Source organism: Geotrypetes seraphini, chromosome 6 (genome assembly GCF_902459505.1).
Source record: "Geotrypetes seraphini chromosome 6, aGeoSer1.1, whole genome shotgun sequence".
Lineage (NCBI taxonomy): Eukaryota > Metazoa > Chordata > Amphibia > Gymnophiona > Dermophiidae > Geotrypetes > Geotrypetes seraphini.
In genome coordinates, this window is record NC_047089.1 from 89330825 (window position 1) to 89357872 (window position 27048).

The following is a 27048-nucleotide window of genomic DNA, read 5'->3' on the forward strand; positions in this document are numbered from 1 at the left end:
AATCTTATTTTCCGATTCTAGATCCTTTGTGTTCATCCCACGCTTCTTTGAACTCAGTCACAGTTTTACTCTCCACCACCTCTCTCGGGAGCGCATTCCAGGCATCCACCACCCTCTCCGTAAAGTAGAATTTCCTAACATTGCGTTTGAATCTACCATCCCTCAACCTCAAATTATGTCCTCTGGTTTTACCATTTTCCTTTCTCTGAAAAAGATTTTGTTCTACGTTAATACCCTTCAAGTATTTGAATGTATGAATCATAACTCCCCTGTCTCTCCTTTCCTCTAGGGTATACATATTCAGGGCTTCCAGTCTCTCCTCATACGTCTTCTGGCGCAAGCCTCCTATCATTTTCGTCGCCCTCCTCTGGACCGCCTCAAGTCTTCTTACGTCCTTCGCCAGATACGGTCTCCAAAATTGAACACAATACTCCAAGTGGGGCCTTACCAAGGACCTGTACAGGGGCATCAACACCTTCTTCCTTCTACTGACTACGCCTCTCTTTATACAGCCCAGCATCCTTCTGGCAGCAGCCACTGCCTTGTCACACTGTTTTTTCACCTTTAGATCTTCAGACACTATCACCCCAAGGTCCCTCTCCCCGTCCGTGCATATCAGCTTCTCTCCTCCCAGCATATATGGTTCCTTCCTATTATTAATCCCCAAATGCATTACTCTGCATTTCTTTGCATTGAATTTTAGTTGCCAGGAATTAGACCATTCCTCTAACTTTTGCAGATCCTTTTTCATATTTTCCACTCCCTCTTCGGTGTCTACTCTGTTACAAATCTTGGTATCATCTGCAAAAAGGCACACTTTTCCTTCTATCCCTTCAGCAATGTCACTCACAAACATATTGAACAGGATTGGCCCCAGCACTGATCCCTGAGGGACTCCACTACTCACCTTTCCTTCCTTCAAGCGACTTCCATTAACCACCACCATATGGCGTCTGTCCGACAGCCGGTTTCTGACCCAGTTCACCACTTTGGGTCCTAACTTCAGCCCTTCAAGTTTGTTCAACAGCCTCCTATGAGGAACTGTATCAAAGGCTTTGCTGAAATCCAAGTAAATTACATCTCTGGTCACTCAATCAAAAAATTCAATCAGGTTCGTTTGGCACGATTTACCTTTTGTAAAGCCATGTTGCCTCGGATCCTGTAACCCATTAGATTCAAGGAAGTACACTATCCTTTCTTTCAGCAAAACTTCCATTATTTTTCCAACCACTAAAGTGAGGTTCACCGGCCTGTAGTTTCCTGCTTCATCCCTGTGACCACTTTTATTAATAGGGACCACATCCGCTCTCCTCCAATCCCCAGGAATCACTCATTAAAATAATTCATTAAAATGCTATACCAAGAATACCATAACACAGTGGTCTCAAACTCGCGGCCCACCAGGTACTATTTTGAGGCCCTCGGTATGTTTATCATAATCACAAAGGTAAAATAAAACAGTTTCTTGATCATGTCTCTTTAGCTATAAATTACAATATTATTATTAAGACTTAGCCAAAAGGAAAGATTTATAAACTATGAAGAGTTTCTTTAATAAGACATTAACTATTTTTTCTGAGGCCCTCCAAGTACCTACAGATCCAAAATGTGGTTTGAGTTTAAGACCATTGCCATAACATATTCTTGGTATAACATATACAAGTGTGCTAGACAGGTCCCATCCCGGCGGCTGCTTATTTCCCCACTGCTTCTAAGGCACACACTGTCACTCCTCTACAAACTGCCTAGCACAGCAGCTGACAGATGTTTGTTGTTTGTTTTTTTTTGAGGTGGTGGCCTTTCAGATTGGGAACCAGGTCAATTTTCACCGTACACCTGGTTTAATTCAGTCACTTTGGCCTTCAGGTGAAGTGGCCTTGCTCCTTTAGCTCCCGTCTATACCCTTCTATTTTATTATTTTGACATACTCACATACAAATCGGTAGTCGTTATGTAGCACCTTTACACATATTTCAATTTTCTTAGTGTAAATACTTTTTGTATAATTACTTCCCCAGCACTGATTTATGCCTGCAGAATTCTTTCGAGAACATTTCCGGTGTGAAAGTTGAGTAGAAGCATGATGGGGAGTTGCTAGTGGATCAGGTGTACAGGGTGCAACTATAGTTTGGTACAGAGAATGAAGTAATTAAGGGGAGAGGAAAGCCGTGGGTAGTGTGAATGAAGCTTTGTGGTGCTAGATTGAATCAAAACACAGAAAATGTTGGGGGGATCAGGACTAATACTTAAAATGAAGAACTATTGCTAGAAGCTCTGTTTCAGCAGGGAGCCCTAAATCAGGTTTTGATGACTGCGAAAGGATGGTCATCCGTGAGAGAAAGGACCTCAGTGCCTTTCATGACTCCATTATAAATATATTTGGTTTAGATATCACCTTTGCAGTTATCAGGACATTTTTGTTAATAATGCACCAAGAATGAACTGAATCTTTAAAGATCATTTAAAATAAATACTAACAACTTTTTTTTTTTTTTTTTATAGCTTCAGCAGTTTGCTAATTTTTAAGTCAGGGCCAAAAGGGGTGAAGGAGAGCAGATAAAGGGCTAGATTCACTAAGCCCACTGATCAAGTCCTGACCACTTAGCGACCAGGACCCAATTCACTAATCTGCCTCCCAATCTGATTCTGATCCACGCATGCAAATGAGGGGGGAAAGGCATGCAAATATAGGCAGGCAGCGATTCACTAAAAAAAAAAAAATTAGGGACACCAACCGGGCTGGCCCATCAAACAATAAGTGACTGCTGAGGACCAGTCACTCAGGTCCTTTCCGACTTCCCCGCTCTCTGCCCCGACTTTCCTCTTGCCGCCCTGGGATCTGAACTTTACACAGCCCCTCTCCTTGCTTGATTGTGCTTCACTTTCTTTGGGCAGCATAGCCTTAAATCTGCAGATTCTGGCATTCCAACTCTGGAAATTGGCAATCCTGAAACTGTGCATTGTAATATTCTGAACCTCAAGACGAATGTTTATGGACCTGGGATTGGGGAGAACAGAGCTTTCCAGAGTGCCAGTGCCTACCTTTAAACACAGAGCTTGAAGTTGTCCATAAATCATTCCCAAGAACTGGCTCTGACATACAGAAGTGATGACATCTCTCTCTCTCTCTGCCCTGACTCTCCTGCCCTTCCCCGCAGTGCGAGCCCGTGGTTTTAACCCGCAGGTTAAAACCACAGGCTTGCAAAGTTTTCCTTATCTGCAATTTTGCATACAGCGAAACTGAACCAGCCTTGCAAGCGATTTTTTTAGTGTGGGTACTCTTGTTCAGGGCAAGGCCTGTATCTTGGGCATTTTCAAGCCAAGCACTTGTACTGAAGCTAGCAAGAGGGAGGATGGAGACTGGACAGTCTTGGCTGGGCCCCCTTTTCAGAAGCAGAGAAGAGGTGCTCCAAAAGTATCATGGGGGGTTTTAAAAAAAAAAGTTTCATGCTCTGAAAGCATGCGCAGACCATCTACAGACCAAGAAGATGGTCTGTACATGCTTCAGGATTACCCACTAGCAATCCGTATGTTGGTGGGGGAGCGTTCCTCCGATCGCCTTCATTTGCATGTTGACCCTTTGTGAATTTGTCAGCCTGCTGCGGATCGGGAAGGTTAGTGAATCTAGCCCAAAGATCTTCAAGTACTTGGGATCATGACACCAATTAAACTTCTAGACAGTTGTAGCAGAACACCTGGCCTTGGTCACACATGCAGAACAGAGATAAACTCTATATTAATGTATTCAAAGAAAACCCTAAACTACTGGCCTCTCTACATGCACTGCAACACCAGAGAAATAGAAAAGCATTTGGTCTTGAACAATGCAAAATATAGGCAGCAGCTGTAAATTCTCAGAACTTGAAAATACAATCATTTTTCTGCATGTGCTATTTAGTGGTTTTATTTTTCTAATCATCTTGTCAGGTTCTGGTTGCACTTCCTTCTGTTTGTGCTCTTACCACTGTTTCCAGGGTCTTCTTGGTTCCCCCCTACCTAAAATTAACTTTCAGACCCCTAGCCCATAGGCCCCCCCCTCTCCATGACTGATATTAAACAACACTCCCGGCCCTCACCCAAACATCCTTTAAGAAAGCAGGTTAAAATATGTGATGAACTATAGGCCTCAATTTTGACCATCTAGTTAACACATCGATGTAATGACCATAACGCCGGTACTCATCATCTGTGCAAACTGCCTTCACAGAAGCCTTAGCCCCATTTCACCAAAGAGAGGCAATTCCAAGCCAGAACTGAAGGGAGACACTTGTATGTTAGGGTGCAGCACTTCCTCCCTCATTTTCTGTCATATGTCAGGGTGTGATGTCTGCAGGAGAATATTAGAGGCAGGCATATTACTGAACCATTAGATTCAGTGCTTAGGAAGAAATTCTACTACAAAGACAAAATAAAGGATAGAAGCAAATTTTTATATCCAAATAAATTAATAATGGAGGGGGAAAATAAAGATAACATCCTCATCTCCAAACATTCTCCACACAACCTCATCACCAAACATTCAGTTCTTGCAGCTTACTGACTCTGCCCTTGAATATGGTCAAAAACAGCACAGAAATATTATTTTGCTTAAATGAAATGTACTGTACATGCATTGTACCTGAAGTGAGTTATTCAAAGTGAACAGTTCTTCCCACAGGGACTCTAAAAGAACGGTCACAGGTTTCGCATCTAAATGCAGCAGTGTTTGCTGCCTTAGAATACCCTGATCCCATGCACCTGTTTAAGCATCAGCTCTATCACTTTTTTGAGCAAGATTAACTTAAGGTTAGTGATAAGGTAAGGCCAGTGTCATGATTGTTCCTAGCCCTCATCTTTTGCAAATGTGTACCTCACCCTTAGTAGAACACAGGACATGGAAGTATGATCTAACCAATGAAAAAAAAAAAGGTAGTACTAACGAGAGTGATGATGGGCCACTGGCTCCACGACTCCACTATTATTTGCCGAAAAACAGCATCAACCACTCAAGAGCTTGGGGACAGGGCTTGAGGTTGCTGTGGTTGTCTCCTTCAACCAAACCTCTAAATAAGTTGCAAATTTCTTCAGTTATCAATTTTTTTGTCTTTCAACCTGTGTCAGGGCACTTAGACAATCTTATATAAGAAAATTAGATTTTACATATACCACTCTTTAATGCAGGAAATTAACATGTGTCAAATGCAAAAGTGGGTGTGAGGAGGGAATACGCAGCTGTAACCTTCAGCTATCGTGTTAAAATGCCATTAGGGCAGGGGTGTCAAAGTCCCTCCTCAAGGGCCGCAATCCAGTTGGGTTTTCAGGATTTCCCCAATGAATATGCATGAGATCTATTTGCATGCACTGCTTTCATTGTATGCTAATAGATCTCATGCATATTCATTGGGGAAATCCTGAAAACCCAACTGGATTGCGGCCAAGGAGGGACTTTGCACCCCTGCATTAGGGCATGGTACTCTTCTTGCAGTTAATGTGGAAACCTTTAGGTCCTCCTGTTTAGGAGGATGCAATTGGTCCTATACTGTGTATTAAGTTAGTATGTGGTAAATGCAGTACATTCCGTGCCAAACATTTTCCATACCTATCCTCCACCCATGCCCTGCTCAGTTTTATCCCTTGCAAAAAAAAAAAGGCCTTAAAATATAAAAAAAAAAAAGCACAAAACTTACCACACCACCAGCCTAACACATGTTAAGAAAAGGAATCCTTATTCATTGCATCAACCCAGAGTAACAGTAATATAAAAAGGTTTTAATCGTAACTGAATCAATTTTCAAATTAAAAAACACCTAAATTCAAAATACTAGAAAATTCTCAAGACATTTTAAAACATCTATAATTCGTCGGCTACATTACTCACATCCTCAGTACCCGAAAAACTAAAAGAAAAGCATTACCTAATCTTATTAGAAAGTATTTTTGTACTATTCTTGCTGGATAGTCATTTGTAAAAATTGGTGAAATTAGCCAAGGCTATCTTTCTCTACTTTCCCATTTTGAGCAGCTACTGGTGATACTGTATAAGCCAGAAGAGACTCCAGTGGGAGTAACAGAGTCATTAACCACAATTCTATCACATAAGATATATCTCTATTCTGCTCTACTATCAAGGCTGAATAGTGGCAACCTTGGATCAAATGGCTTGAGCATTTATCAAACAAGCTTTCAAGGTCACACTTTTGAACTCATTATAGAGTTCATTTAATTAGAGGGATTTGGGTTAGATATGAGTTTATATGCAGAGTTTCTTCATATGTATTATAAAAACCCTGAGCATCATGACATAACCCCATGATTACTTCAATATAGGGACACAATGCCTTTTACCACACCTTATGGAATACATTTTTTCTTATTTGGGCCCAGTAGGACCCATCGGTTTCTTATAAACAGTGTTTTATTTTTAGTGCTTGATATACCAGGAGTCCATAGAGGTGACTATGCAGTTAACAAAAAAGATAATCGGAGGAGGTGTTACCAGACGTGCCCTGTGTCAACAGGGTAGTATTCCTGATCCTGTTATGTCAGGGCAGGTTGAGAGCCACTGCGGGAGTTAGTTATTAATTCCATTCTGGCAAAGGAGAGGACACCCCTTAGACATAGAGGTCCTCAGTTTTTCCTTGTAGTCATAGGGCATGTCTTAAGGGGCACACTTTGCCACTTGGAGCCATGAGATTATATTAAGGTACTAATTAAAATTAGAATTATGGGAAAACAACGCCAAGATTACAGTATCAACTCTGGTAACATCTGGCCTGATGGAACAGCATGTAATTGTATCTGTAGCTTTGATGCATGACTCAACTTCCAGCCCTATTGGGAGTTTTCTCTTAGCTCTTCTGATCATACCCCTCCACCTCCTCTAGAGCTGGGTGTGGAATGGGTCCTTCAAATTAAGGTCCTTTATCTCCTGATCTGGATCAACCAAGGACAAAGCTCTGTGTCTTAAAGAAGCTCCAGCATCAGCCGGTGTCAGGAGCTCTACAGGAAATTACTTTAAAATACTTGTGGGTAATTAGTCATAGAATGGAGGATTTGTTAAAAACAGTCATTTCCCAGAGTCAGACATTTTCTCAAGAGGTTGTAGATAAATTGATTAATGTGGACGAAAATGTTTTGGTTCTTGATCAACAATAGTCAGCTGTGGCGACTCAGGCTTTGGTTCTCCAGGAAGTTTCTGCATCAGCAATAAAAGATTTGTTTAGATTGCATCTGAAATAAGAAATGTAGAATACTAGAAGGGCTAGAAAACTTTGTTTCATGAATTTTTCAGTGATATATTTGTTGTCACCTGATATTCTATTGAGAAAGTATCTCAAAGTCATCATAGGTTTAGAAAGAGCTGACATTATGAGGAACTGCTGAAAAGTTCTTAGCCCAACCAAGAAAGGGCAGTCTCCATTGAGGGCTATACATTTAGTCCCAGTGATTTTCCACTTTTTTTGTTCTGTCTGAAAAATATGGAATGGGAAAGCGCTGGATTAGGTGTATAGCCCTCAATGGAGGCTGCCCCAACTTTCTTGGTTGGGCTGAGAACTTTTCAGTGGCCCCTCATACTTATTTCTAATTATTATTTAGGTGGTAAGAAGCTCCCTTCTGAACATGGAATAGACTAATTGGTATCACCTGAAATTTGACTTGACTGCATTCCTTGAAGATGCCCAAGATGTGATAAAGAAGAAAGATGTGGCTTTTCTGTGGAGCAATGATGTCGCCAGGGCTGCACAATTTAAGACTCAAAGCCTTTTAGGCTTTGAAATCTAGAGTTTTAGGAGCTATGCATTTTTTAAAATTTCCATTTAAGAATTTGTTGATCTTTCATAGTAAAGATTATGGGTCCCTTTTACAAAGCCATGGTAGAAATTCCCGTACGGCAAATGTGATGCAGCCCATTCAGTTCTTATAGGCTGCGTCACATTTGCTGAACTGTGGACACTTCTGTAGCTTTGTAAAACAGGACCTGTGTTTTTTAGGATTCACTACAATTAGAACAATTTCTTAAAGCTCAGGGGAAATAATTATTTAGAGGAGTAATTAACATAATTCTGCACTGTTAATAGGATACATTAATCCAGTTATTGTCTTATTATTTCTTCTTGATAATTTATAGCATGTGCTGTGACATGGGCTAGTTGAAATGACTGATTTTTTAATTTATGGATTTATTATTAATGGTTAAGTTTCCATAGCCTTGCTTTTTTTTTTTGTAGATATGCACCATCATGAACATGGAAAAAAAAAAAAAAAAGGAGTAGGGGAGACAATATCAAGAACAACCAAAAGGATTCAAACAGATGAATTCTATGTAGTGTTTTAACTTTGGATAGGAAGGTTCCATACAGATGCGAGGACTAAACCAAAATAGCAGAAGCTGGTCTCACAAGAAATAGTTAAAAGACAGGTTGGGACAGGACCATAAAATAGCAGTGGCGAAAAGGGCTAGAATGCTAGGAATGATTAAGAAGGGGATCACAAACAGATTTGAAAAGGTTATCATGTCTTTATTCCGGGCCATGGTATGCCCCCACCTGGAATATTGCATCCAATACTGGTCGCCATACACAAAAAAGGACATAGTACTACTGGAAAGGGTCCAGAGAAGAGCGACAAAAATGGTTAAGGGACTGGGGGAGTTGCCGTACGAGAGGCTAGAGAAATTGGGTCTCTTCTCCCTTGAGAAGAAAAGACAGAGGGGACATGATCAAAACATTCAAGATATTGAAGGGAATTGACAGTAGAGAAAGAAAGACTGTTCACCCTCTCCAACGTAAAGAGAACAAGAGGGCACTCGCTGAAGTTTAAAGGGAAAAGATTCCGTACAAACGTAAGGAAGTTTTTCTTCACCCAGAGTGGTAGAAGCCTGAAATGCTCTTCCAGAGGCTGTTATAGGGGAAAACACCCTTCAGGGATTCAAGACAAGGTTGGATAAGTTTCTACTGGAATAGAACATATGCAGGTAAGGCTAGACTCTAATAGGGCACTGGTCTTTGACCTAAGGGTCGCCGCTTGAGCGAACTGCTGGGCACGATAGACCACTGGTCTGACCCATCAGTGGCAATTCCTATGTTCTTATGTGCTGGAGCAGAAAGGAGTCGCGATTTGAAGACCAGGCAGAGGGTTTTGAATTTAATGTGGATTAATACCAGAAGTCAGTGTTCCGAACGAAGGAAGGGGTAACATGGCTAAACTCCTTCACTCTGCTCACAGCTTTAACAGCAGTGGAATGAATGAGTTGAAGATGTTTGAGTGAACAGAGGGAGATCAGAATATAAGGAATTACAATAATCAATGTGAGAAATAACAATGGAAAGGAAAAAGGTGCAAATAAACAGATGACTGAGTAAAGAGTGCAGGGGTTGAATGTGGTATAGAGCAGGTGTCTCACAGTTCCTCCTTGAGGGCCGCAATCCAGTCAGGTTTTTAGGATTTCCCCAATGAATATGCATGAGATCTATGTGCATGCACTGCTTTCAATGCATATTCATTGGGGAAATCCTGAAATCCCCAACTGGATTGCGGCCCTCAAGGAGGGACTTTGAGATCCCTGGTATAGAGCAAAGAAATGGGAGCAGACTATGAAATTTATCTGGGTCTTAAAGGTCAGCTTAGAGTTGAAAATGATGCCCAAGATTTTGACAGTGTCACAGAGAGGGAGTGGATGATTATAGAGAAAGGCAGAAGGCAAGGGCGAGTGTGGGATGGGGAACACAATGGCTTAACATTTTGATGTGTAAAAAAAAAGATGGTTATCCTTAAGCCAGCTGGAAACATGATGGAGAGTTGGAGAAAGCCATTGAGGGTAGAAAGTGAGGTGGAGAGAATGGAGATGTGATAGAGCAGGGGTCTCAAAGTCCCTCCTTGAGGGCAGCAATCTAGTCGGGTTTTCAGGATTTCCCCAATGAATATGCATGAGATCTATGTATATGCACTGCTTTAGATGCTACATTTGTAAATGCATTATGGTCTATAAAGATAGTCAATACATTTACTATGAACCACACCAGCTGTCTAGATTTCTCTCTGCCCTTGGGCAGCCTGTAACTACTATGTGAACCTGTTACATCCAAGTACAAGCTCCAGGAGGATAAGTTCTGACACCTGTTAGCTCCATCTTATTTTTCTTTGTTAAAGAGTTACTTGTTAATTTTTCAGCCTAGCTGCAGCTCCTCCTCTAGTTATTGAGGACTAATTATACTCTGTGATTTATTATTTCATTGTTTAATTTTTTCGCAAGAAGTTAACACTTGCTAAGAATATTTCTGTTTGCATTGTATTCTTTCTTTGACTGATAAGTATGTCAAAAGTTTAAAATATAAATAAAGAATAAAAAAAAAAGAAATTGGATGAGGTGAGACCAAGATCAAGGTGGGGCTTCTTGAGGAGAGATTGAATCATGGCATGTTTCCAGGGAGGGGGCACAAAGTTGAGGATAAAACTGGAGTGGAAGAGAGGAAGAAGGTAGAAGATGACTGACCAGGCATGCAGCCTAGAGGTCCAAGGGGGAGAAGAGATTGAGTGAGCACACAACAAAGTAAGGAGACTAAAGAAGACAGATTGAATGAGTGCCAGGTAACAGAAAAGGGGGAAGGCACAGAAAGGAAATCTGAAGTATTTAGGGAAGAGGGTGGTGAGATCCAGGGAAGGAGGATTCTAGGACAGGGTATGGTGCAGAGAAGAAATCTTGGAAATTCAGGCATTGACAAACCAAGTAAGTGAAAAAAAATAGAAAGGTCATAAGCAGGGGTAACTGTGGGAGGAGACAGTTGCTCAAGAATACATTAAAGCAGTCTGCAGGCAGTTAGCAGAAGCCAAGAGGCACTTGCTGAGGTACTCACATTTGGCTACATGGACCTGAGTTTGAAAAGAGTGGAGCTGTGTGCAAAAGTTCTTGAAGGAAGCCAAGAAGCATGACCTGTGGCAGAGATGCAATCTGAGACGGAGCTTCAGGGAGAACCAAAGGGAGTGAGGGTGTTGATCAGATGTTGATGGGAAGAGTGAAGGCATGAGACTTGGATAATGGGCAGAAAGGGACAAAGAAGGTGAGGAGGGTGATAACGAGATTACAACCTCATTGACAAGGTTCATGGTGGGGTCAGTGAAGGTGTGTAATAGCAGCCAGGGGGCAGCTGGTGCAGTGCAGGAGACCACAACAGAAAGAGAGGAAAAGGTGATCAGAGCAGGGAAGGGAAGTGTGAGAAGAGGGGGAGACAGCAGGCAAAGTGAATGCATTACCCACTGAACATGTGTGGAAGTTGACATGCTGAGTGAAGCTAGCAGCAGTGGTTAAGGGAAAAAAAAGGAAGATGTTGAGTCTGAATGGGAGGAGGAACACATTCCAAGATATAAATCATGAGTTCATCAATTGCAAAAGCAAAGAGAAAGCAAGATAAAAAGAAGTGGAGGAAGAGAGCCAAAGAATTAATAGTGTCAGAGGTAGCAAGGGGCTTAAAAGAGCATTATGTGATCTGTAGGGAGGAAGAGTACAAGCAGGCAACACCACCCCCACAATGGGCAGTACAGGGTATTTGGAGAGTAAGAACCGTATGGGGCATGAGTCAAGGAGAGCAACAGAATCATCCAGACAAAGCCAGGTCTCCATTATACACAGAACATCCAAGCTATGGAAATAGTCAGCAACTAAGGAACTGTTGTACCAAAGATTCTAGACATTGATCAATCCTACTTTGAGGGCATGGGCTGGAACAGAGGAGAAAGGCAGGTAAGGACGAGAGCACGTTGCGGGAGTGACAGGGTTAGAACTCTGAAAGATGGATGAGGTTGGATACAAGGAGGGGGATACTATAGAATAGATCAGTGGTCTCAAACTCACGGCCCGGTGGCCACATGCAGCCCGCCAGGTACTATTTTGAGGCCCTTGGTATATTTATCATAGTCACAAAAGTAAAATAAAACAGTTTGTTGATCATATGTCTCTTTAGCTATAAATTACATTATTATTATTAAGACTTAGCCAAAAGGACAGATTTATAAACTATAAAAGTTTTACCTCATGCAAAATGGTAATTTCTTTAATAAGACATTAACTATTTTTTTCTGAGACCCTCCAAGTACCTAAAAAATCCAAAATGTGTTGCTGCAAAGGGTTTGAGTTTAAGACCACTGGAATAGATGGAGGTATTGGGTGGAGGGAGGGAGGGGCGGGAGTCATACTATGTGGCTTTTGGGGCCACTGAAGGAGAAGGAATAAGGAAAGTCAGAGTGGGGGCCAAGGGCATACCCTTGGAACAAGCAACTTGGGGCCGAGTTCTTTGAATCACGATTGAGAGAGTACATTACCTTGTACATACAGCAGTGGGAACTTGGGAGGGGAGGAGACGAAGACTGAAGTATCAGCAGCAAAGTTCTGGAGAACAGAGAGTGAACGGGTAAGCAGAGGTTACATCTCTATTTTGACCAATGTCAATAAAGTTTTATCTTTATAAGTTATTACTTTTTTTTTTAGCTTCTCCATTTCTGACCAATTTTATTCAGTGCATTTTTTGTCTTATTCTTAAATTGGACTATTTATTATGAGATTTTTTTGTTATATTTTGTTAGGTATGATTATTTGATTTTTCCTGTTTGATCTCTGAATTTTAAGCATGTCAGAGGTTTGCAATATTCTTTTCTGTCATTATCATATTATGTGTGTTCTATTGTTCACTGCGTTGAGCTGCTATGGAAAAGCAGTCTATCAAAACCAGACAAACAAATGCAGATTTATTGCTTGGATCCACTTCCAGCCATCTGTGCTGAAGAAAGAATGGGCACATTCTAGCTATGCAGCAGCAGGAGCTGGTTCCTTCTTTTCACAAAGCACCTTTTAAATTCCATGTTTATTTAAAACAAAGAAAAACATGTATTGGGAAAAAAAATAGCACAGCCTAATCCACACCAAAGAAAACAAGGCATCATATCCACACACATTTAAATGTATTGCCAGGAGGAACAACCAAGGTAGCTCAGAAAGCCTGCAACTTTTTATGTTTATGAGTTTAACCTCTTCACTGCCAAAGCTCTGTGTGTGAGTGGGGCCCAAATAATTTTAAGTCCGCTGAGGGCGTATTTATTTTATTTATTCAAAATATTTATTATCTGCCTAAGACTTAGGTGGCTCACAATAATACATACATAATCACTTAAGACAAACAGCATTAAAAACTCTTCAAAATGACATTCCTATCCTATCATACTATAAAATAGCAGTAATAAACAGAAATACTCTCTCAATACATGGTTTTGTTTTAGCAAAATGCCTGAACAAAATAGTGTGGCAAGTTTTCAATAATTTTCTAAACTGCAAAAATATTAGCATATGATGTTAAGTTCCACATAGTTGGTCCTGCATTGAGGAGGAGAGACTGGAAGCCCTGTATATGTATACCCTAGAGCAGTGTTCTTCAACCACCGGTCCATGGACCGGTGCCGGTCCACAGAAATTTCCTGCCGGTCCACAGGGCCAGCACGTGCATCAGGCCCAAAACAGTGTTCTTCAACCGCCAGTCCACAGTGGGATCGATGCGGCGTTATCTTCGAGCCAGCTCCCTCTTCCTCGCTGATTCAGTGCACAAAGCCACGGGCAGTGGCTCCTACGCGCATCCTGCGCCTGAACCGGAAGCCTTCTTTCTGACGTTGCAACGTCAGAGGGAAGGTTTCCAGATGAGGCATGGGACGTGCAAGGAGTTGCTGCCCGCAGCTTTGTGCACTGCATCAGTGAGGAAGAGGGAGCCGGCCTGAAGATAACACCAGATAAAATGGCCAGGCGGGAGCAGGCCAGAAGGTAAAGTAAGGCATAGCATAGACTAGAGGGAGGGAGAAAACAAAGGTTGGGGGGAATGATTTTATTTTTTAATTTTGTGATTGAATTATGTCAATTTTGAGAATTTACATCTGCTGTCAGTGTGCTCTGTGTAGTTTAATTTTGTGGTTAACCATTATGTTTTGTTAATAAGATTATATTGTGTATTTGTGAAAAATGAATGGAAAAAATAGTGTTACAATTAGTGCTATTATGGGGGCGGGGTCTGGGGTGGAGATTGGGTAGAGATGGGTGGGGTCTGGCCCACAACTTAGCCCACACACTGCCGGTCCACGGACCGATGCCGGTCGACAAAATAATTCTTTTATTTCTGCCGGTCCATAGGTGTAAAAATATTGAAGAACACTGCCCTAGAGGACAGGAGAGATATGATTCAGACGTTCAAATACTTGCAGGGTATTAACGTAGAACATAATGTTTTCCAGAGAAAGGAAAATAGTAAAACCAGAGGACATAATTTTGAGGTTGAGAGGTAGTAGATTCAAAGGCAATGTTAGGAAATTCTACTTTACGGAGAGGGTGGTGGATGCCTGGAATGCGCTCCCGAGAGAGGTGGTGGAGAGGAAAATGGTGACTGAGTTCAAAGAAGCGTGAGATGAACACAGAGGATCTAGAATCAGAAAATAATATTGGACTAAGGCCAGTACTGGGCAGACTTGCACGGTCTGTGTCTGTGTATGGCCATTTGGTGGAGGATGGGCTGGGGAGGGCTTCAGTGGCCGGGAGGGTGTAGATGGGCTGGAGTAGGTTTTAATGGAGATTTCGGCAGTAGGAACCCAAGCACAGTACCAGGTAGAGCTTTGGATTCTTGCCCAGAAATAGCTAAGAAGAAAAAAATTTAAATTGAATCAGGTTGGGCAGACTGGATGGACCATTCAGGTCTTTATCTGCCGTCATCTACTATATATGTTACTATCACCATAATGTACCTCTGCATGTCTACCTGCATCTAACATCTGCTTTTTGGATTTCAACGTATGTCTAGGCTAGTGTTTCACAAACTTTGCGAAGCGCACTGAGGCCTGGATTCTATAAACAGTATCCCGAATGAAGGCTGCCAACTGCTGCCTAACAAACCAATTGGGATGCACATTTTCTAAATAAAAAAAAAAACACCTCCCGAGGCAGACCGCCTACACTGGAGGTGCCTCTGGGAGCCTAGGGAGGTGCACATGCCATCTAAGGCTAGGTATGTGTGTAGTTTGGCCCGGAAGTAGCCTTAGGCAGACCTAGGTGGCTGTATACATCTCCCTAGGCCAGCGGGAGACATGTACAATGTAGACCTTTGCTAGCCTACATTGTAAGCATATGCAGCCGCTGAGCTTATCACAGCAAAGGATCTCCCTGCCGCGATAAGTTTAGCGGCCGCTCATCTCCCCAAATGATCGTGTCAGGAGGTATGCCCAATCCCTACTGCTGATACCCTACGAAACCCCCCCCCCCCCCGAAAAGCTCACCATCCCACACACTGAAGGTTCACCACTCCCCCAGATTCCAAGAAAGCTCACCCCTACCAGGGCTCCCCTCCACCCCAGGACCCCCCTCTAACATTGTATCATTGGCTGGCCTGCTCTTGCCTACATCTGGCCGGCGGGCCTGGCCCTTCCCAGTGCATCATAGGATGCACCGGGGAGGGGCCTAAGGGCCTGATTGGCCCAGGCGCTTAATTTTCTTCCTGTAGGAGGGGCCTTAGGCACCTGGGCCAACCAGCATGTTAGGCCCATCTCCCAGTGCATTCTGGGATGCACTGGGAGTAGCCTAAGATTCCAATTAACCAGATCCCCTAAATCCCTCCCAAGGCCAATACCAGGGCTCCGTGGATAACGTCACCCACATGTGAGAATATCTGCCTGCTGTCCATTGATAACACCTGTTACTGTAAGTAACTGTGCTTTACCCGATAGTATTCTTCTGGCCTGCCTCCTGCGCTCATAACCAGCCAGTGTACCATATGAGGCCAGTGGTTACATGTAAATGAGGCTCTCCATACCAGATACGTAACCCACAGGTTCAAGTAGTGCCTACTACACTAGAAAACATTTTTATTTTCTACTTTTGTTGTCTGGGCATTTTATTTTTCTAACTGCGTTGATCTGTCTGTTCGACTTTTGTCTCTTAAATTTTCTTCTCTCCTCTCCTCTTTTCCTTGTATCCAACACTGCTTTCTATTTTTACTTTTCTCTGCATTTATATCCTATTTATTTTACTCTTTCACCCTCTTTATAGATGAGGTGAAACGGGGACTATTGGCTTTTCCCATCTTCCTCTAATTCCCCAGTCTCCTAGTCCGTCCCATCTTTCACCCACACCCTAGTCCATATCCATTCTCTGTACTCATCCTCTCAGCCCTCATCTACCCTTCCTGTCTCTTCTTCCTCCTCTTACCCTCTAGCCTAGGGGTAGGCAATTCTGGTCCTTGAAAGCCACAGGCAGGTCAGGTTTTCAGGATATCCACAATTAATATATATAAGATGGATTTGCATGCACTGCCTCCTTGAGATGCAAATCTATCTCATGCATATTTATGGATATCCTGAAAACCTGACCTGCCTGTGGCTCTCAAGGAGCGGAATTGCCTACCCCCTACTCTAGCCCATTTCTCATTGTCTCGCCATTTTTTAACCTCATTTCCACCCTCACTCAACCCCTTCAGAGATCTATACTTTTGCTATTATACCCAACTCCATTACTTTTCAACACCTCATTCTCTCTAGTCTTCCAGGTTATTCACATTGTCACATTCCTTAGCCTTCCTTTTCCCCACACTTTGTTTTCCCCTCCCCCCATTTTACTCATTCGCCCAACCCATTAACACATGCCCCACTCATACCTACCAATTGCCAGGTTTTTACTACCCCCTCAAAACTCCCCTCCAAAACTTCCCATTCGTTCAATCACCAAGATCCTGTCATCTTCTGCACAGGTACCCCACCAGAGTCCCAGCTATCTTCTGCTCTTTCCAGGGTCTCTGGTCCATTTGACTTTCTCTCTCTATGCCCACCCTCATTCCATCTATGCCCTCTCTTTGTCCCCATATTCCCCCTATATGTTCATATCCTTCCTTATATCCAGCTTCTTCCCCAATCTTCTTTTTCTCCTTCATCCCTATCTTAGGGCAATCTCTGGTTCCCTTCCACCCACATCCCCTATATCACGACCCCCCCCCCCCCACACACACACACATACTAGCACCTCTTTCTTCTAGCTACCCTGGTAGTCAGGAATTTGTTTCCCTTTTCCTCAGTAGAGTATGATTATCTTTGTCCTCCTCTCCTCTATGCAGTCTGGTCTCTCTCAAGTCCCTTCTCTTCCTCTCCCCCCTTATGTACAGTGACATCAGTACCAGTGATTAAGAGCACTGCGGCCAGCTCCAGAGGCTCTTTCTTTTAGCGAGTCCCAGCTGTGCAGGAACAATAAGTTACATCTGCCTTTCACTGGCACTGTCATCAGAGTACGACGGGGGTGGGGTGGGGGGGGGAGAGAGAAAAGAGAAGGGACTCAAAGGGCAGTGGATCGAGAGGTGGTGGGGGAAGGCAAGTATGATTTGCCAAGCTACATATCCCATGAAACTGGGGTGGCAAAGGGGAGGGGGGAGCCAATTTGTGCCTCCCCCCTCCCATTGCAATGCCTATGTTTACACCAGCTCACTAATTTAAACTTGGGAATTTGAAGGACAGCATGAGGTGGGAAAGTGTTTAAAATCATTTTATAATGACAACTCAGCTCCTTCATCAGCTCCCTTTGCATTACACAGAATCCTTTACTTACATTTAAGATTTAAGTCTCAAAATCATATTTCAGCATACTTATGCTTACAATGCCATGCGGCAAGCTTTTTTCTGAGGCTTTTGCCTGTGGTAGGACTCATCGGAAAGTCATACATTTTTCTTTTAAATATAGAGGTCTGTGTCTAGAAGGCCTTTTGTAAAATACTAAAAATCAATTTTTTAAAAAGTTTATTTAAGTCATTTATTAAACAGTAAAAATACAGAAAACAAAACCACTTGGGCTATAAGCAGTACCGTATATAAATACTAAAATAAATGATCACCACAATACTGGTGCAAAGCCCTTAAATGTAATGTTATATACAGTATCTTGTTACATAAAGGAAACCTAATTCCAACTGATCTAATTGTGACTTCAAAGTTTATATCTCATTTGTGTCCTGTAGTAAACCCTCAACCAAACACCCCCTATTGCCCCTCTCTCCAAAACCTCAATGGATGAGAATAAGCAGCAAGCTCATCAATAAACTATAACTAAAATGAGGTAAGGTAGTGTACAATAATTCAAAAGGCCTAGTCATTGTTTACAAAACCACCTCAGATGAACACAAATAAGTGTCTCCAGATTCTCCCACATGTGTTTTCTCACCTAGCTGCTCTATCCAGTTACCCTCCATTTTTAAACATGCCATAACTTGGATTGTGATTACATAATTCTATGGAACCTATGTAAGCATGCTACAGCATTTTGAAAACTGGGCTGCTAAATCTGCTTTTGAAGACTAGAAGTCTTGCCATCTATTAACTTATACTGCAGAACACAAAAAGTTCTCCCTTCATCCAAAAGCCTTAATTTATCTAGATTTTGCTCCATTTATCATTTTGTGTTTTGTATTTTTTTTCATTGCTCACAAGATGTGAAAGGAAAATCTAGTGGGAATGTGTGTGTGGGGGTGGGGGGGTGTCTCTGCTTCAGCTCGTTCTGCCTCCTAAAATTACTCCAGAATATTCTGGAGGCATGGCTCTGACTGCAAGAAAGACCTCTCCTCCTGACCACAGAAACGTAAGTCAGAATTCACTGGTGGGCAGAGCTTTTTTCTATTTAAAAAAAAAAAAAAATGCCCATAGACTTTATAATTATAATACCTCACAAAGGAGCCAACCACCCACTGGCATATTGCTTCCACCTGTGCCGACATCCTGAAACCATGAGGGGGAAACAGACTGGAATGTCATGCATTTCTGATTTGGTTCACACATTTGTCCCTTTATCAGGTCGTTTCTTTACCATGGTCTTCCCTGTAGCAATATATCCATTAACAGCCTTGTCAACAAATCATGTTGATTCATAGCAATGTAATTATATGTACTGTTTGCCATATCCGAAGCAAATTACAGGTCCCAACTCCAAATGCTTATTACTTAGTGCTGAGAGTGGCAAACCAGCAGAATAAACAGACAGACATCCTTTAACACTGTAATCTTTTGCTACTCAAGCCCTCAAGAATAGTTCCAGTAAGAAACCACTGCCATATTCTGCCCAGCAAGCCACACAAATTCTACACAAGTGCAATGCAGCCTGAGCCATGACGAATTTATAAAAACTGACCTCAAATGTCTTATACTCAATGCACACAGTGGAGAGATTCAACAAACCCTTCTGGATACTATTTAATTTAACTTAAGTTGGAGAATTAAAAAAGAAAAAAAAAAAGATTTCATGTTATTTCATAGGTTTTAGTTTTCATCAGTTCTCTTGCTTCTGCAGGCTTCTACTTCAATGAGTTCATGTTGGCTACAGCTCATGAGCCTCCAAAACTTTCCCCAGCCAGTCAGGATATCCTCGAATGAGACATATTTGAATAAGTTGGGAATCCAGTACTCCCCTCTCAAAAGTTAAAAGAATATTAATATGCAACCATAAAGTGTTTTAATTGCTTAAAGGAGGAAAGGACCTCAGTGACCAACTGTCTGAAATTTATAGTTGTCTAAAAACATTATGTTCTTACCTCGATATCTTTTCTAGTAGATAGAGATGGCATGCTGAACCATGGGTCTTGCATCCACTCCCGCAAGTTCAGTGCAGGAGATACTGATTACCATTTTCAGTACCTCCTCCTTCTTCCTGCTCTCTGCTGCCCCAGTCAGTCCCTATCTATTGGAAAAGATTATCAACATAAGAACCTAATCTTTTTCCATTGCAATAAGGGATGGTATGCTGAACCAAGGGACATACCTAACAGTCCCAGAAACTTAGGAAAGATAAGCCTGGCCTCAAAACCAAGGCTCCAAAAGAGTCCTCTCGAGCTGCTACGTTCATCCTATAAAATTTGGTGAAAGTGTGAACGGATAACCAAGTCGTTAACTGGCAAATATCAGGAGGAATTGTCCTGGCTTCAGAAGTAATCCCTCTCATCAAATGTTCTCGAAGAGTGAAGGGAGGCTGCCTACTGCTTACAATGAAAATAGCTGACCTGATCTATCTTGAAATGATAGCCTTGGAAGCCGGCCTCCCTTTCTTAGCCAGATTCATCAACAAGAAGTGGCAGAGAGACGAAAGTCATTTGCAACCTCCACTGTGCACTCTGAAAAAGTACAATTGGTGCCCATACAGCCTGTGCTAGGAGTACTGATCAAGTTATGGCATGAGCAAACAGAGGAAACTCCCGAGCTCCACAGTTCAAGCAGGATACCTATCAGTTGCAGACTGAAGTCTGCTCCTCTCACACAGGCTAGGCAGTCAGTGGAGCTGAACAGGAACACAAAATCCCACCAAAAAATACTTCAAAAACAAGCGAGACAACTGCTGCTTCACTTGCAGAAAAAATTACTGACTGGGGACAGCAGAGCAAGGAGGAGGTACTGAAAACATCTTTATAAATGATCTGGACATTGGTACGACGAGCGAGGTGATTAAATTTGCGGATGATACGAAGTTAATCAGAGTAGTGAAGACACAGGGGGGATTGCGAAGATCTGCAACGTGACATAATCAAGCTCGAGAAATGGGCATCAACATGGCAAATGAGGTTCAACGTGGATGTGTAAAGTAATGCATGAGGGTAACAAAAATCTCATGCACGAATACAGGATGTCCGGGACGGTACTTGGAGAGACCTCCCAGGAAAGAGACTTGGGAGTTCTGATCAACAAGTCGATGAAGCCGTTCACGCAATGTGTGGCGGCGGCAAAAAGGGCAAACAGAATGCTAGGAATGATAAAAAAGGGGATCACCAACAGATCAGAGAAGGTTATCATGCCATTGTACCGAGCCATGGTGCGCCCTCACCTGGAGTACTATGTCCAGCACTGGTCGCCGTACATGAAGAAGGACACAGTACTACTAGGATCCAGAGAAGAGCGACTAAAATGGTTAAAGGGCTGGAGGAGTTGCCGTACAGCGAGATATTAGAGAAACTGGGCCTCATCTCCCTTGAAAAGAGGAGACAGAGAGGACATGATAGAAACATTCAAGATAGTGAAGGGAATAGACTTAGTAGATAAAGACAGGTTGTTCACCCTCTCCAAGGTAGGGAGAATGAGAGGGCACTCTCTGAAGTTGAAAGGGGATAGATTCCGTACAAACATAAGGAAGTTCTTCACCTAGAGAGTGGTAGAAAACCGGAACGCTCTTCCGGAGTCTGTTATAGGGGAAAACACCCTCCAGGGATTCAAGACAAAGTTGGACAAGTTCCTGCTAAACTGGAACGTATGCAGGTGAGGCTGGACTCATTTAGAACACTGGTCTTTGACCTAAGGGCCGCCGCATGAGCGGACTGCTGGGCACGATAGACCACTGGTCTGACCCAGGAGAGGCAATTCTTATGTTCTTAATAATCAGTATCTCCTGCAACGGACTTGCGGGAGTGGATGCAAGACCCTTGGTTCTGCATACCATCCCTATTGGAAATTGGATTTTTAAGAGTTCATTCATCAATCCTTGGTCCTTAAAAAAACTTTTATTTTTAATCATCGTGACTTTTAATGTGAATGCTTAATGTGCAAAGTGGGTTTTTTTAAAACCAACAATCCAAACTGAGCCATTTCTAACATGGTCAGGCTGACATCAGAAAATGGTGACCACTTTTAAATAGGATGGCATCGCACACAAACCTCACTGTTAGAATCACTTATCTGCACATGCAGATACATCTAAAGAATTAGCGATTGATTTTAAAGAAAAACACTCCATTCCATGGTGTTATTTAAATCAAGTCTATAAATCCAACATATTTACGCTGTTGCAAGTGCTTCACTCTATCTCCTCCTCTTGCATATACTGGTTCTACATCACACTGATGGTTGTTTTCTACACAATGTATATTATCTATGGCTTATTCAAAATTTTCTCTTGAGATTTATGTTTACATTCTCACACTGAGACATCTAGAAGTCCAATATAAATTTGAGAACAAGGACAAAAGATCATGTATATCACATACTCAGTCCTATTTGTTCTGCTGTCTTTTGGATTCACAAACTTTTATTTGAAATGTATATTGCATGTACCACATTTGTAATGGCTCCAAACATCAGTTTCAATTTTTTTTTTTGCTCAAATAAAAATTTGCAGGACTCAAAAGCTCCTGTAGTTTTCTGTAGAAAGTTACATTCTCAAATCTGTTTGCTGAAATGTAGGGTGCAATTTAAAATCCCAATTCTTTCTAATACTAGATGCCTTACTTGGCTTACTACCACCTGAAGAAAATATTACACAAATTTGGATGTTCTCTTCCATTATTAGATTACTGCTGCTGGTTAATAGTAACACCTGTATTATATTTTGTACATTTATGGAATCCAGTGGATTACAGGACCCAAGGCAACATGGATTCACTAGAGGCAGGTCTTGTCAGACAAATTTGATCAACTTTTTTGATTGGATGACCAGATGTGGTGTATTTAGATTTTAGCAAAGCCTTCAACACACACGTCTAATAAATAAATTGAGTGCCCTCAGTATGGGTCCCAAAGTGACAGACTGGATCAGGAGCTGCTTGAGTAGAAGGTGACAGAGGGTAGTGGTCAATGGAGATCGCTCTGAGGAAAGGGTTGTTACCAATGATTTGCCTCAAGGTTTAGTTCTTGGGCCTATTCTTTTTAACATCTTTGCAAGCAATATTGCTGAAGGGCTGTCTGTTAAGATTTTTTTCTTTGTGGATGATACCAAAATCTGCAATACAGTAGACCCCCCTGATGGTGTGAATATGAGGAAGAACCTAGCAAAGCTAGAAGAATGGTCTGAAATTTGGCAGCTAAAATTCAATGTTAGGAAATGCAAGGTCATGCATTTGTGCTGCAAAAACCTGAGGTAATGGTACAGTCTAGGGCAGGGGTGGGCAACTCCGGTCCTCGAGGGCTGGAATCCAGACGTGTTTTCTGGATTTCCCCAATGAATATGCATTGAAAGCAGTGCCTGCAAATAGATCCCTCATGCATATTCATTGGGGGAATCCAGAAAACCCGACTGGATTCCGGCCCTCGAGGACCGGAGTTGCCCACCCCTGGTCTAGGGGGTGAAGCACTTTTGTGTACGAAAGAGGTGCAGTATGTGGTGATCTGTATATGGCCATTTAGTGGAGGATGGGCTGGGGAGGGCTTCAATGGCTGGGAGGGTGTAGATGGGATGGAGTAGGTTTTAACGGAGATTTCAGCAGTAGGAACCCAAGCACAGTACCGGGTAGAGCTTTGGATTCTTGCCCAGAAATAGCTAAGAAGAAAAAAAATTAAATTGAATCAGGTTGGGCAGACTGGATGGACCATCGGATCTTTATCTGCCGTCATGTACTATGTTACTATGTTAAGGTGGCCAAACAGGTTGAAAAGGCAACAGTGAAAGCTAGAGGGATGCCAGGTTGCATAGGGAGAGGTATGGCCAGTAGGAAAAAGGAGGTAGTGAGAGACTCTGGCGAGACCTCATTTAGAATATTGTATGCAATTCTGGAGACTGCACCTTCAAAAAAATATAAACAGAATGAAGTTTGTTCAGAGGAAGGCTACTAAAATGGTTGTGTCATCATAAGGCATACAGTGATAGTCAAAGATCTCAATATGTATATTTTGAAGGAAAGGCAGGAGGGGAAGATATGTAGCGATGTTTAAGTACCTACGTGGCATAAATGCACATGAGGCAAGTCATTTGAAATGAAGCTCAAATGAGGGGGCATAGGATGAAGTCAAGAGGTGGTGGTCTCTGGTAGAGGTAGCAGAGATAGTGTCTGAATTCAAGAAAGCGTGTGATCTCTTAGGGAGAGTAGGAAATAGGTGATGTTGTGGATAGGCAGACTGGATTGGGCACTTGGCCTCTATCTGACATCATGTTTCTATGTTACAGGCTATTTTAAATCATTGGCTGCTGGTAGATTAGCAATTTGTTCACTCTAAAAAAAAAAAAAAAAATCAGTCTAGCAGCGGTGTGAGAACTGGCGGCAAAGGCACGCAGGAAGCAGAAAAGATCTCTCCTGCCCTGTACCGCTGGCCGCAATTAGAGGAGCAGTGATTCCAGTTCGTTCAGTGAGGGAAGTAAGGGGGGATGCTTTTTTAAAATTGTATAGGCAGCCCCAGTTTTGCAAGCCGCACCCCCTGTGCCTATATATGGGGAAATACGGTACCTCACTGTTTAGAACAGTGGTCTCAAACTCACGGCCCGGGGGCCACATGCGGCCCACCAGGTGCTATTTTGAGGCCCTCGGTATGTTTATCATAATCACAAAAGTAAAATAAAACAGTTTCTTGATCATATATTTCTTTAGCTATAAATGACAATATTATTATTAAGACTTAGCCAAAAAGAAAGATTTATAAAATCATAAAGAGTTTTACCTCATGCAAAATTGTCATTTCTTTAATAAGACATTAACTATTTTTTTTCTGAGGCCCTCCAAATACTGACAAATCCAAACTGTAGCCCTGCAAAGGGTTTGAGTTTGAGACCACTGGTTTAGAACTACTGAAATTCAGGAGGTGATCATGCTGCTGACATTCTTTACACTTTTCAAGGAACATACTAAATCAAGCAGAAAGCATGACTGATTTGCTGCATAGACTATTTTGACCACTGATTCTCCACAAGTGCAGAAGACTGCACAATACTGATCAAATAATCAAGTCACAGTAAACTCAAGGATGAAGTCAAAGTTTAATCAACATACAGTATTTTTCAAAACACCAAAGGAAAATATATATATTAAAAAAATGCTGTGTTAAATGTATGGCAGGGTAAGAGGTTTTGGTTTGATTTACAAATGGAGAGTCAACTTATCAGTTCAGGTTCTTTAAGCTTTGGAGAGAGCAATCACGGTAAATCTCAATTCATTTGGGTCGCGCTGCATAAACTTCTTACATACTTCTATTGCATCCTAAAAAGAAAAATGAATCAAAGGTACAAGCTGTTAAAAAATTGCAAAGCAATTTCCATATTAAGCCAAGACAAAAAGTAATTGATATCAGTGTCATCTGTTCTCATTGTAAAACAAATCAGTTCTTTCATACAAGATTACAAGGGAGGACAACAATGAATCCCTATATTGTAGGAAAATGGTTTTGCTTTCACTATAAATGTTACCTTTTTAGTTCAACAAAGGCAGGGAGTGTGATTGCTGCTACTCTCTCTTCCACTCTCTGAGACTGATCACACTTATTTCTGAAGCAGAACCCTAGAAACCTCAGAATCCAAAGGGCTGCAATCTAGTTCAATTTTCAGAATTTCCACAATGAACAAGCCAGGAGGAAACATTTGCTAGGGATGTGCAGAAGGCAAACATTTTCAATTTGATCTTTTTTTGCCAATTTTCCAGTTAATTTCAGATATTCATTCTGATGACAACTTTTCAGCGTGCAACAAGAACACACGTTAAACTGATTTAGCACATGCTAAATTTAAAACACACTAATGAATGTGTTGATTCCACTGTATGAACACTCAATTTGAAGGACAGCTGCTACAAAACAGCTATAATTGCTGAAGAAATTGCCTTTTGATAAGCCACCAGAGAAATATGTAACTTTCTTTGCTTCCAAAGCAAACAAGTTGGAAACATACAAAAACAAAGAGGGTACTAAGACTGATGTAAACCATCTGACAGAATGATAGATCATTTGCTCTGTCATCTGTTCCGTTAGAATGATGATGGGCAGTTGCGGTCCTCGAAGACTGCAACCCACAGTTGGGTTTTCAGGATTTCCTCCATGAATATGCATGAGATCAATCTCATGCATATTCATTTGCATACAATGGAGGCAAACATGCAAGTTGATCTCATGCATAGGGGAAATCCTGAAAACACAACTGGGTTGCGGCCCTTGAGCACCGTGGTTTCTCACCCTTACTTTAGAATAATTTCCTGTGGGTAACCTGAATTTGATTCAGTTAGGAGTGCCGTGCTGACAAAATTGGAGGAAGTCCCTCAGAATAACAGATCAAGAATGATGCCTACTGGCAGTAACCATACCAGAAGCTAAAGGGATTCAAAGGCTGTGCCTCTGAGCAATAAGGATTACCACCATGACTAATGATATAAAAATGGAAAGGTTTAGGCTGACATAACCCTAGTTTAGAGGTGTCAAACTCAGGCCCGTGGGATTTGGCCTTCTGTTTCTTCCCTCCCTCCCGGCTTTCTGGTCTCACTTTCAAAGCAGCCTGCAAAGGATCGCCAGGCGGCTGTAGCGAACCTAATAGGCTGCCGTCGACCTCTGCAGCACATTCCCTCTGTTGTGATCCCGTACATCAGAGGAGGGGCAGGACTGCGGCAGAGGGAATGTGCTGTGGAAGTCGATGGCAGCCTGTTTAGGATCGCTACAGCACCGGCGATCCTCTGCAGGCTGCTTTGAAGGTGAGACTGGGAAGCCGGAAGATGGCAGAAAGAAGATGCATGGGTGGGTGGGGGAGGGGGTGGGCGGGCAGGGGGTCCGGATGTAGAAGAGAGGGAGAACAGAGATGGAAGATGGATGGTTAGCACAGAGAAAGAAGAAAACAACAAATGGGTAGCAGATCCTGGCAAGTGAGTTATCAGAAGACAACTGAAGCCTGGGACCAACAAGATTTGAAAAATGACCAGACTACAAAAGGTAGAAAACAATTTTATTTTCTGTTTTGCGATTATAATATGTCAGATTTGAAATGTGTATCCTGCCAGAGCTGATGTTAGACAGCAAGCGTGAACTAGGACCTAAAAGAAAGAGGAAGTGTCTTTTTAATTTATTTTGTTTACATCACAGAGCTGGCGTGGGGTTGGAGAGGTTGTAAACCTATACTTCTACTAAGAATAAGGGGTCCTTTTATTAAGGTGCACATTTAGCGTGCGCCAAATCGGTTAGCGTACCTTAATAAAAGTACCCCTAAGTATCTTAACAAAAAATTTTTCCAGCAACTTAACCTATGTTTTAGATTTCGGTCCCTTATGTTATTGAGTTTGACACCCCTGCCCTAGCTGAACCAGGTTCAGATGTGAGCATTATCACCCTAGGTACAAAAAGTGAGTATACAAATGAGTTACTGACTAGAGA

The 27048-nt window shown here is 42.1% G+C and overlaps 1 protein-coding gene across 3 annotated transcripts in view; it reads right to left on the reverse strand.

The window, feature by feature from the left end:
• Positions 1-24663: 24663 nt before the first annotated feature.
• Positions 24664-27048, reverse strand: part of UCHL3 (ubiquitin C-terminal hydrolase L3) — a 125082-nt gene continuing 122697 nt past the window's right edge. For all 3 annotated transcript variants that reach the window (XM_033950236.1, XM_033950238.1, XM_033950237.1), the window contains one exon: positions 24664-24902. In XM_033950236.1, coding sequence (XP_033806127.1) covers positions 24819-24902 — 84 coding nt within the window. In that variant the 3' untranslated portion in view covers positions 24664-24818. The remainder of the gene's footprint in view (positions 24903-27048) is intronic.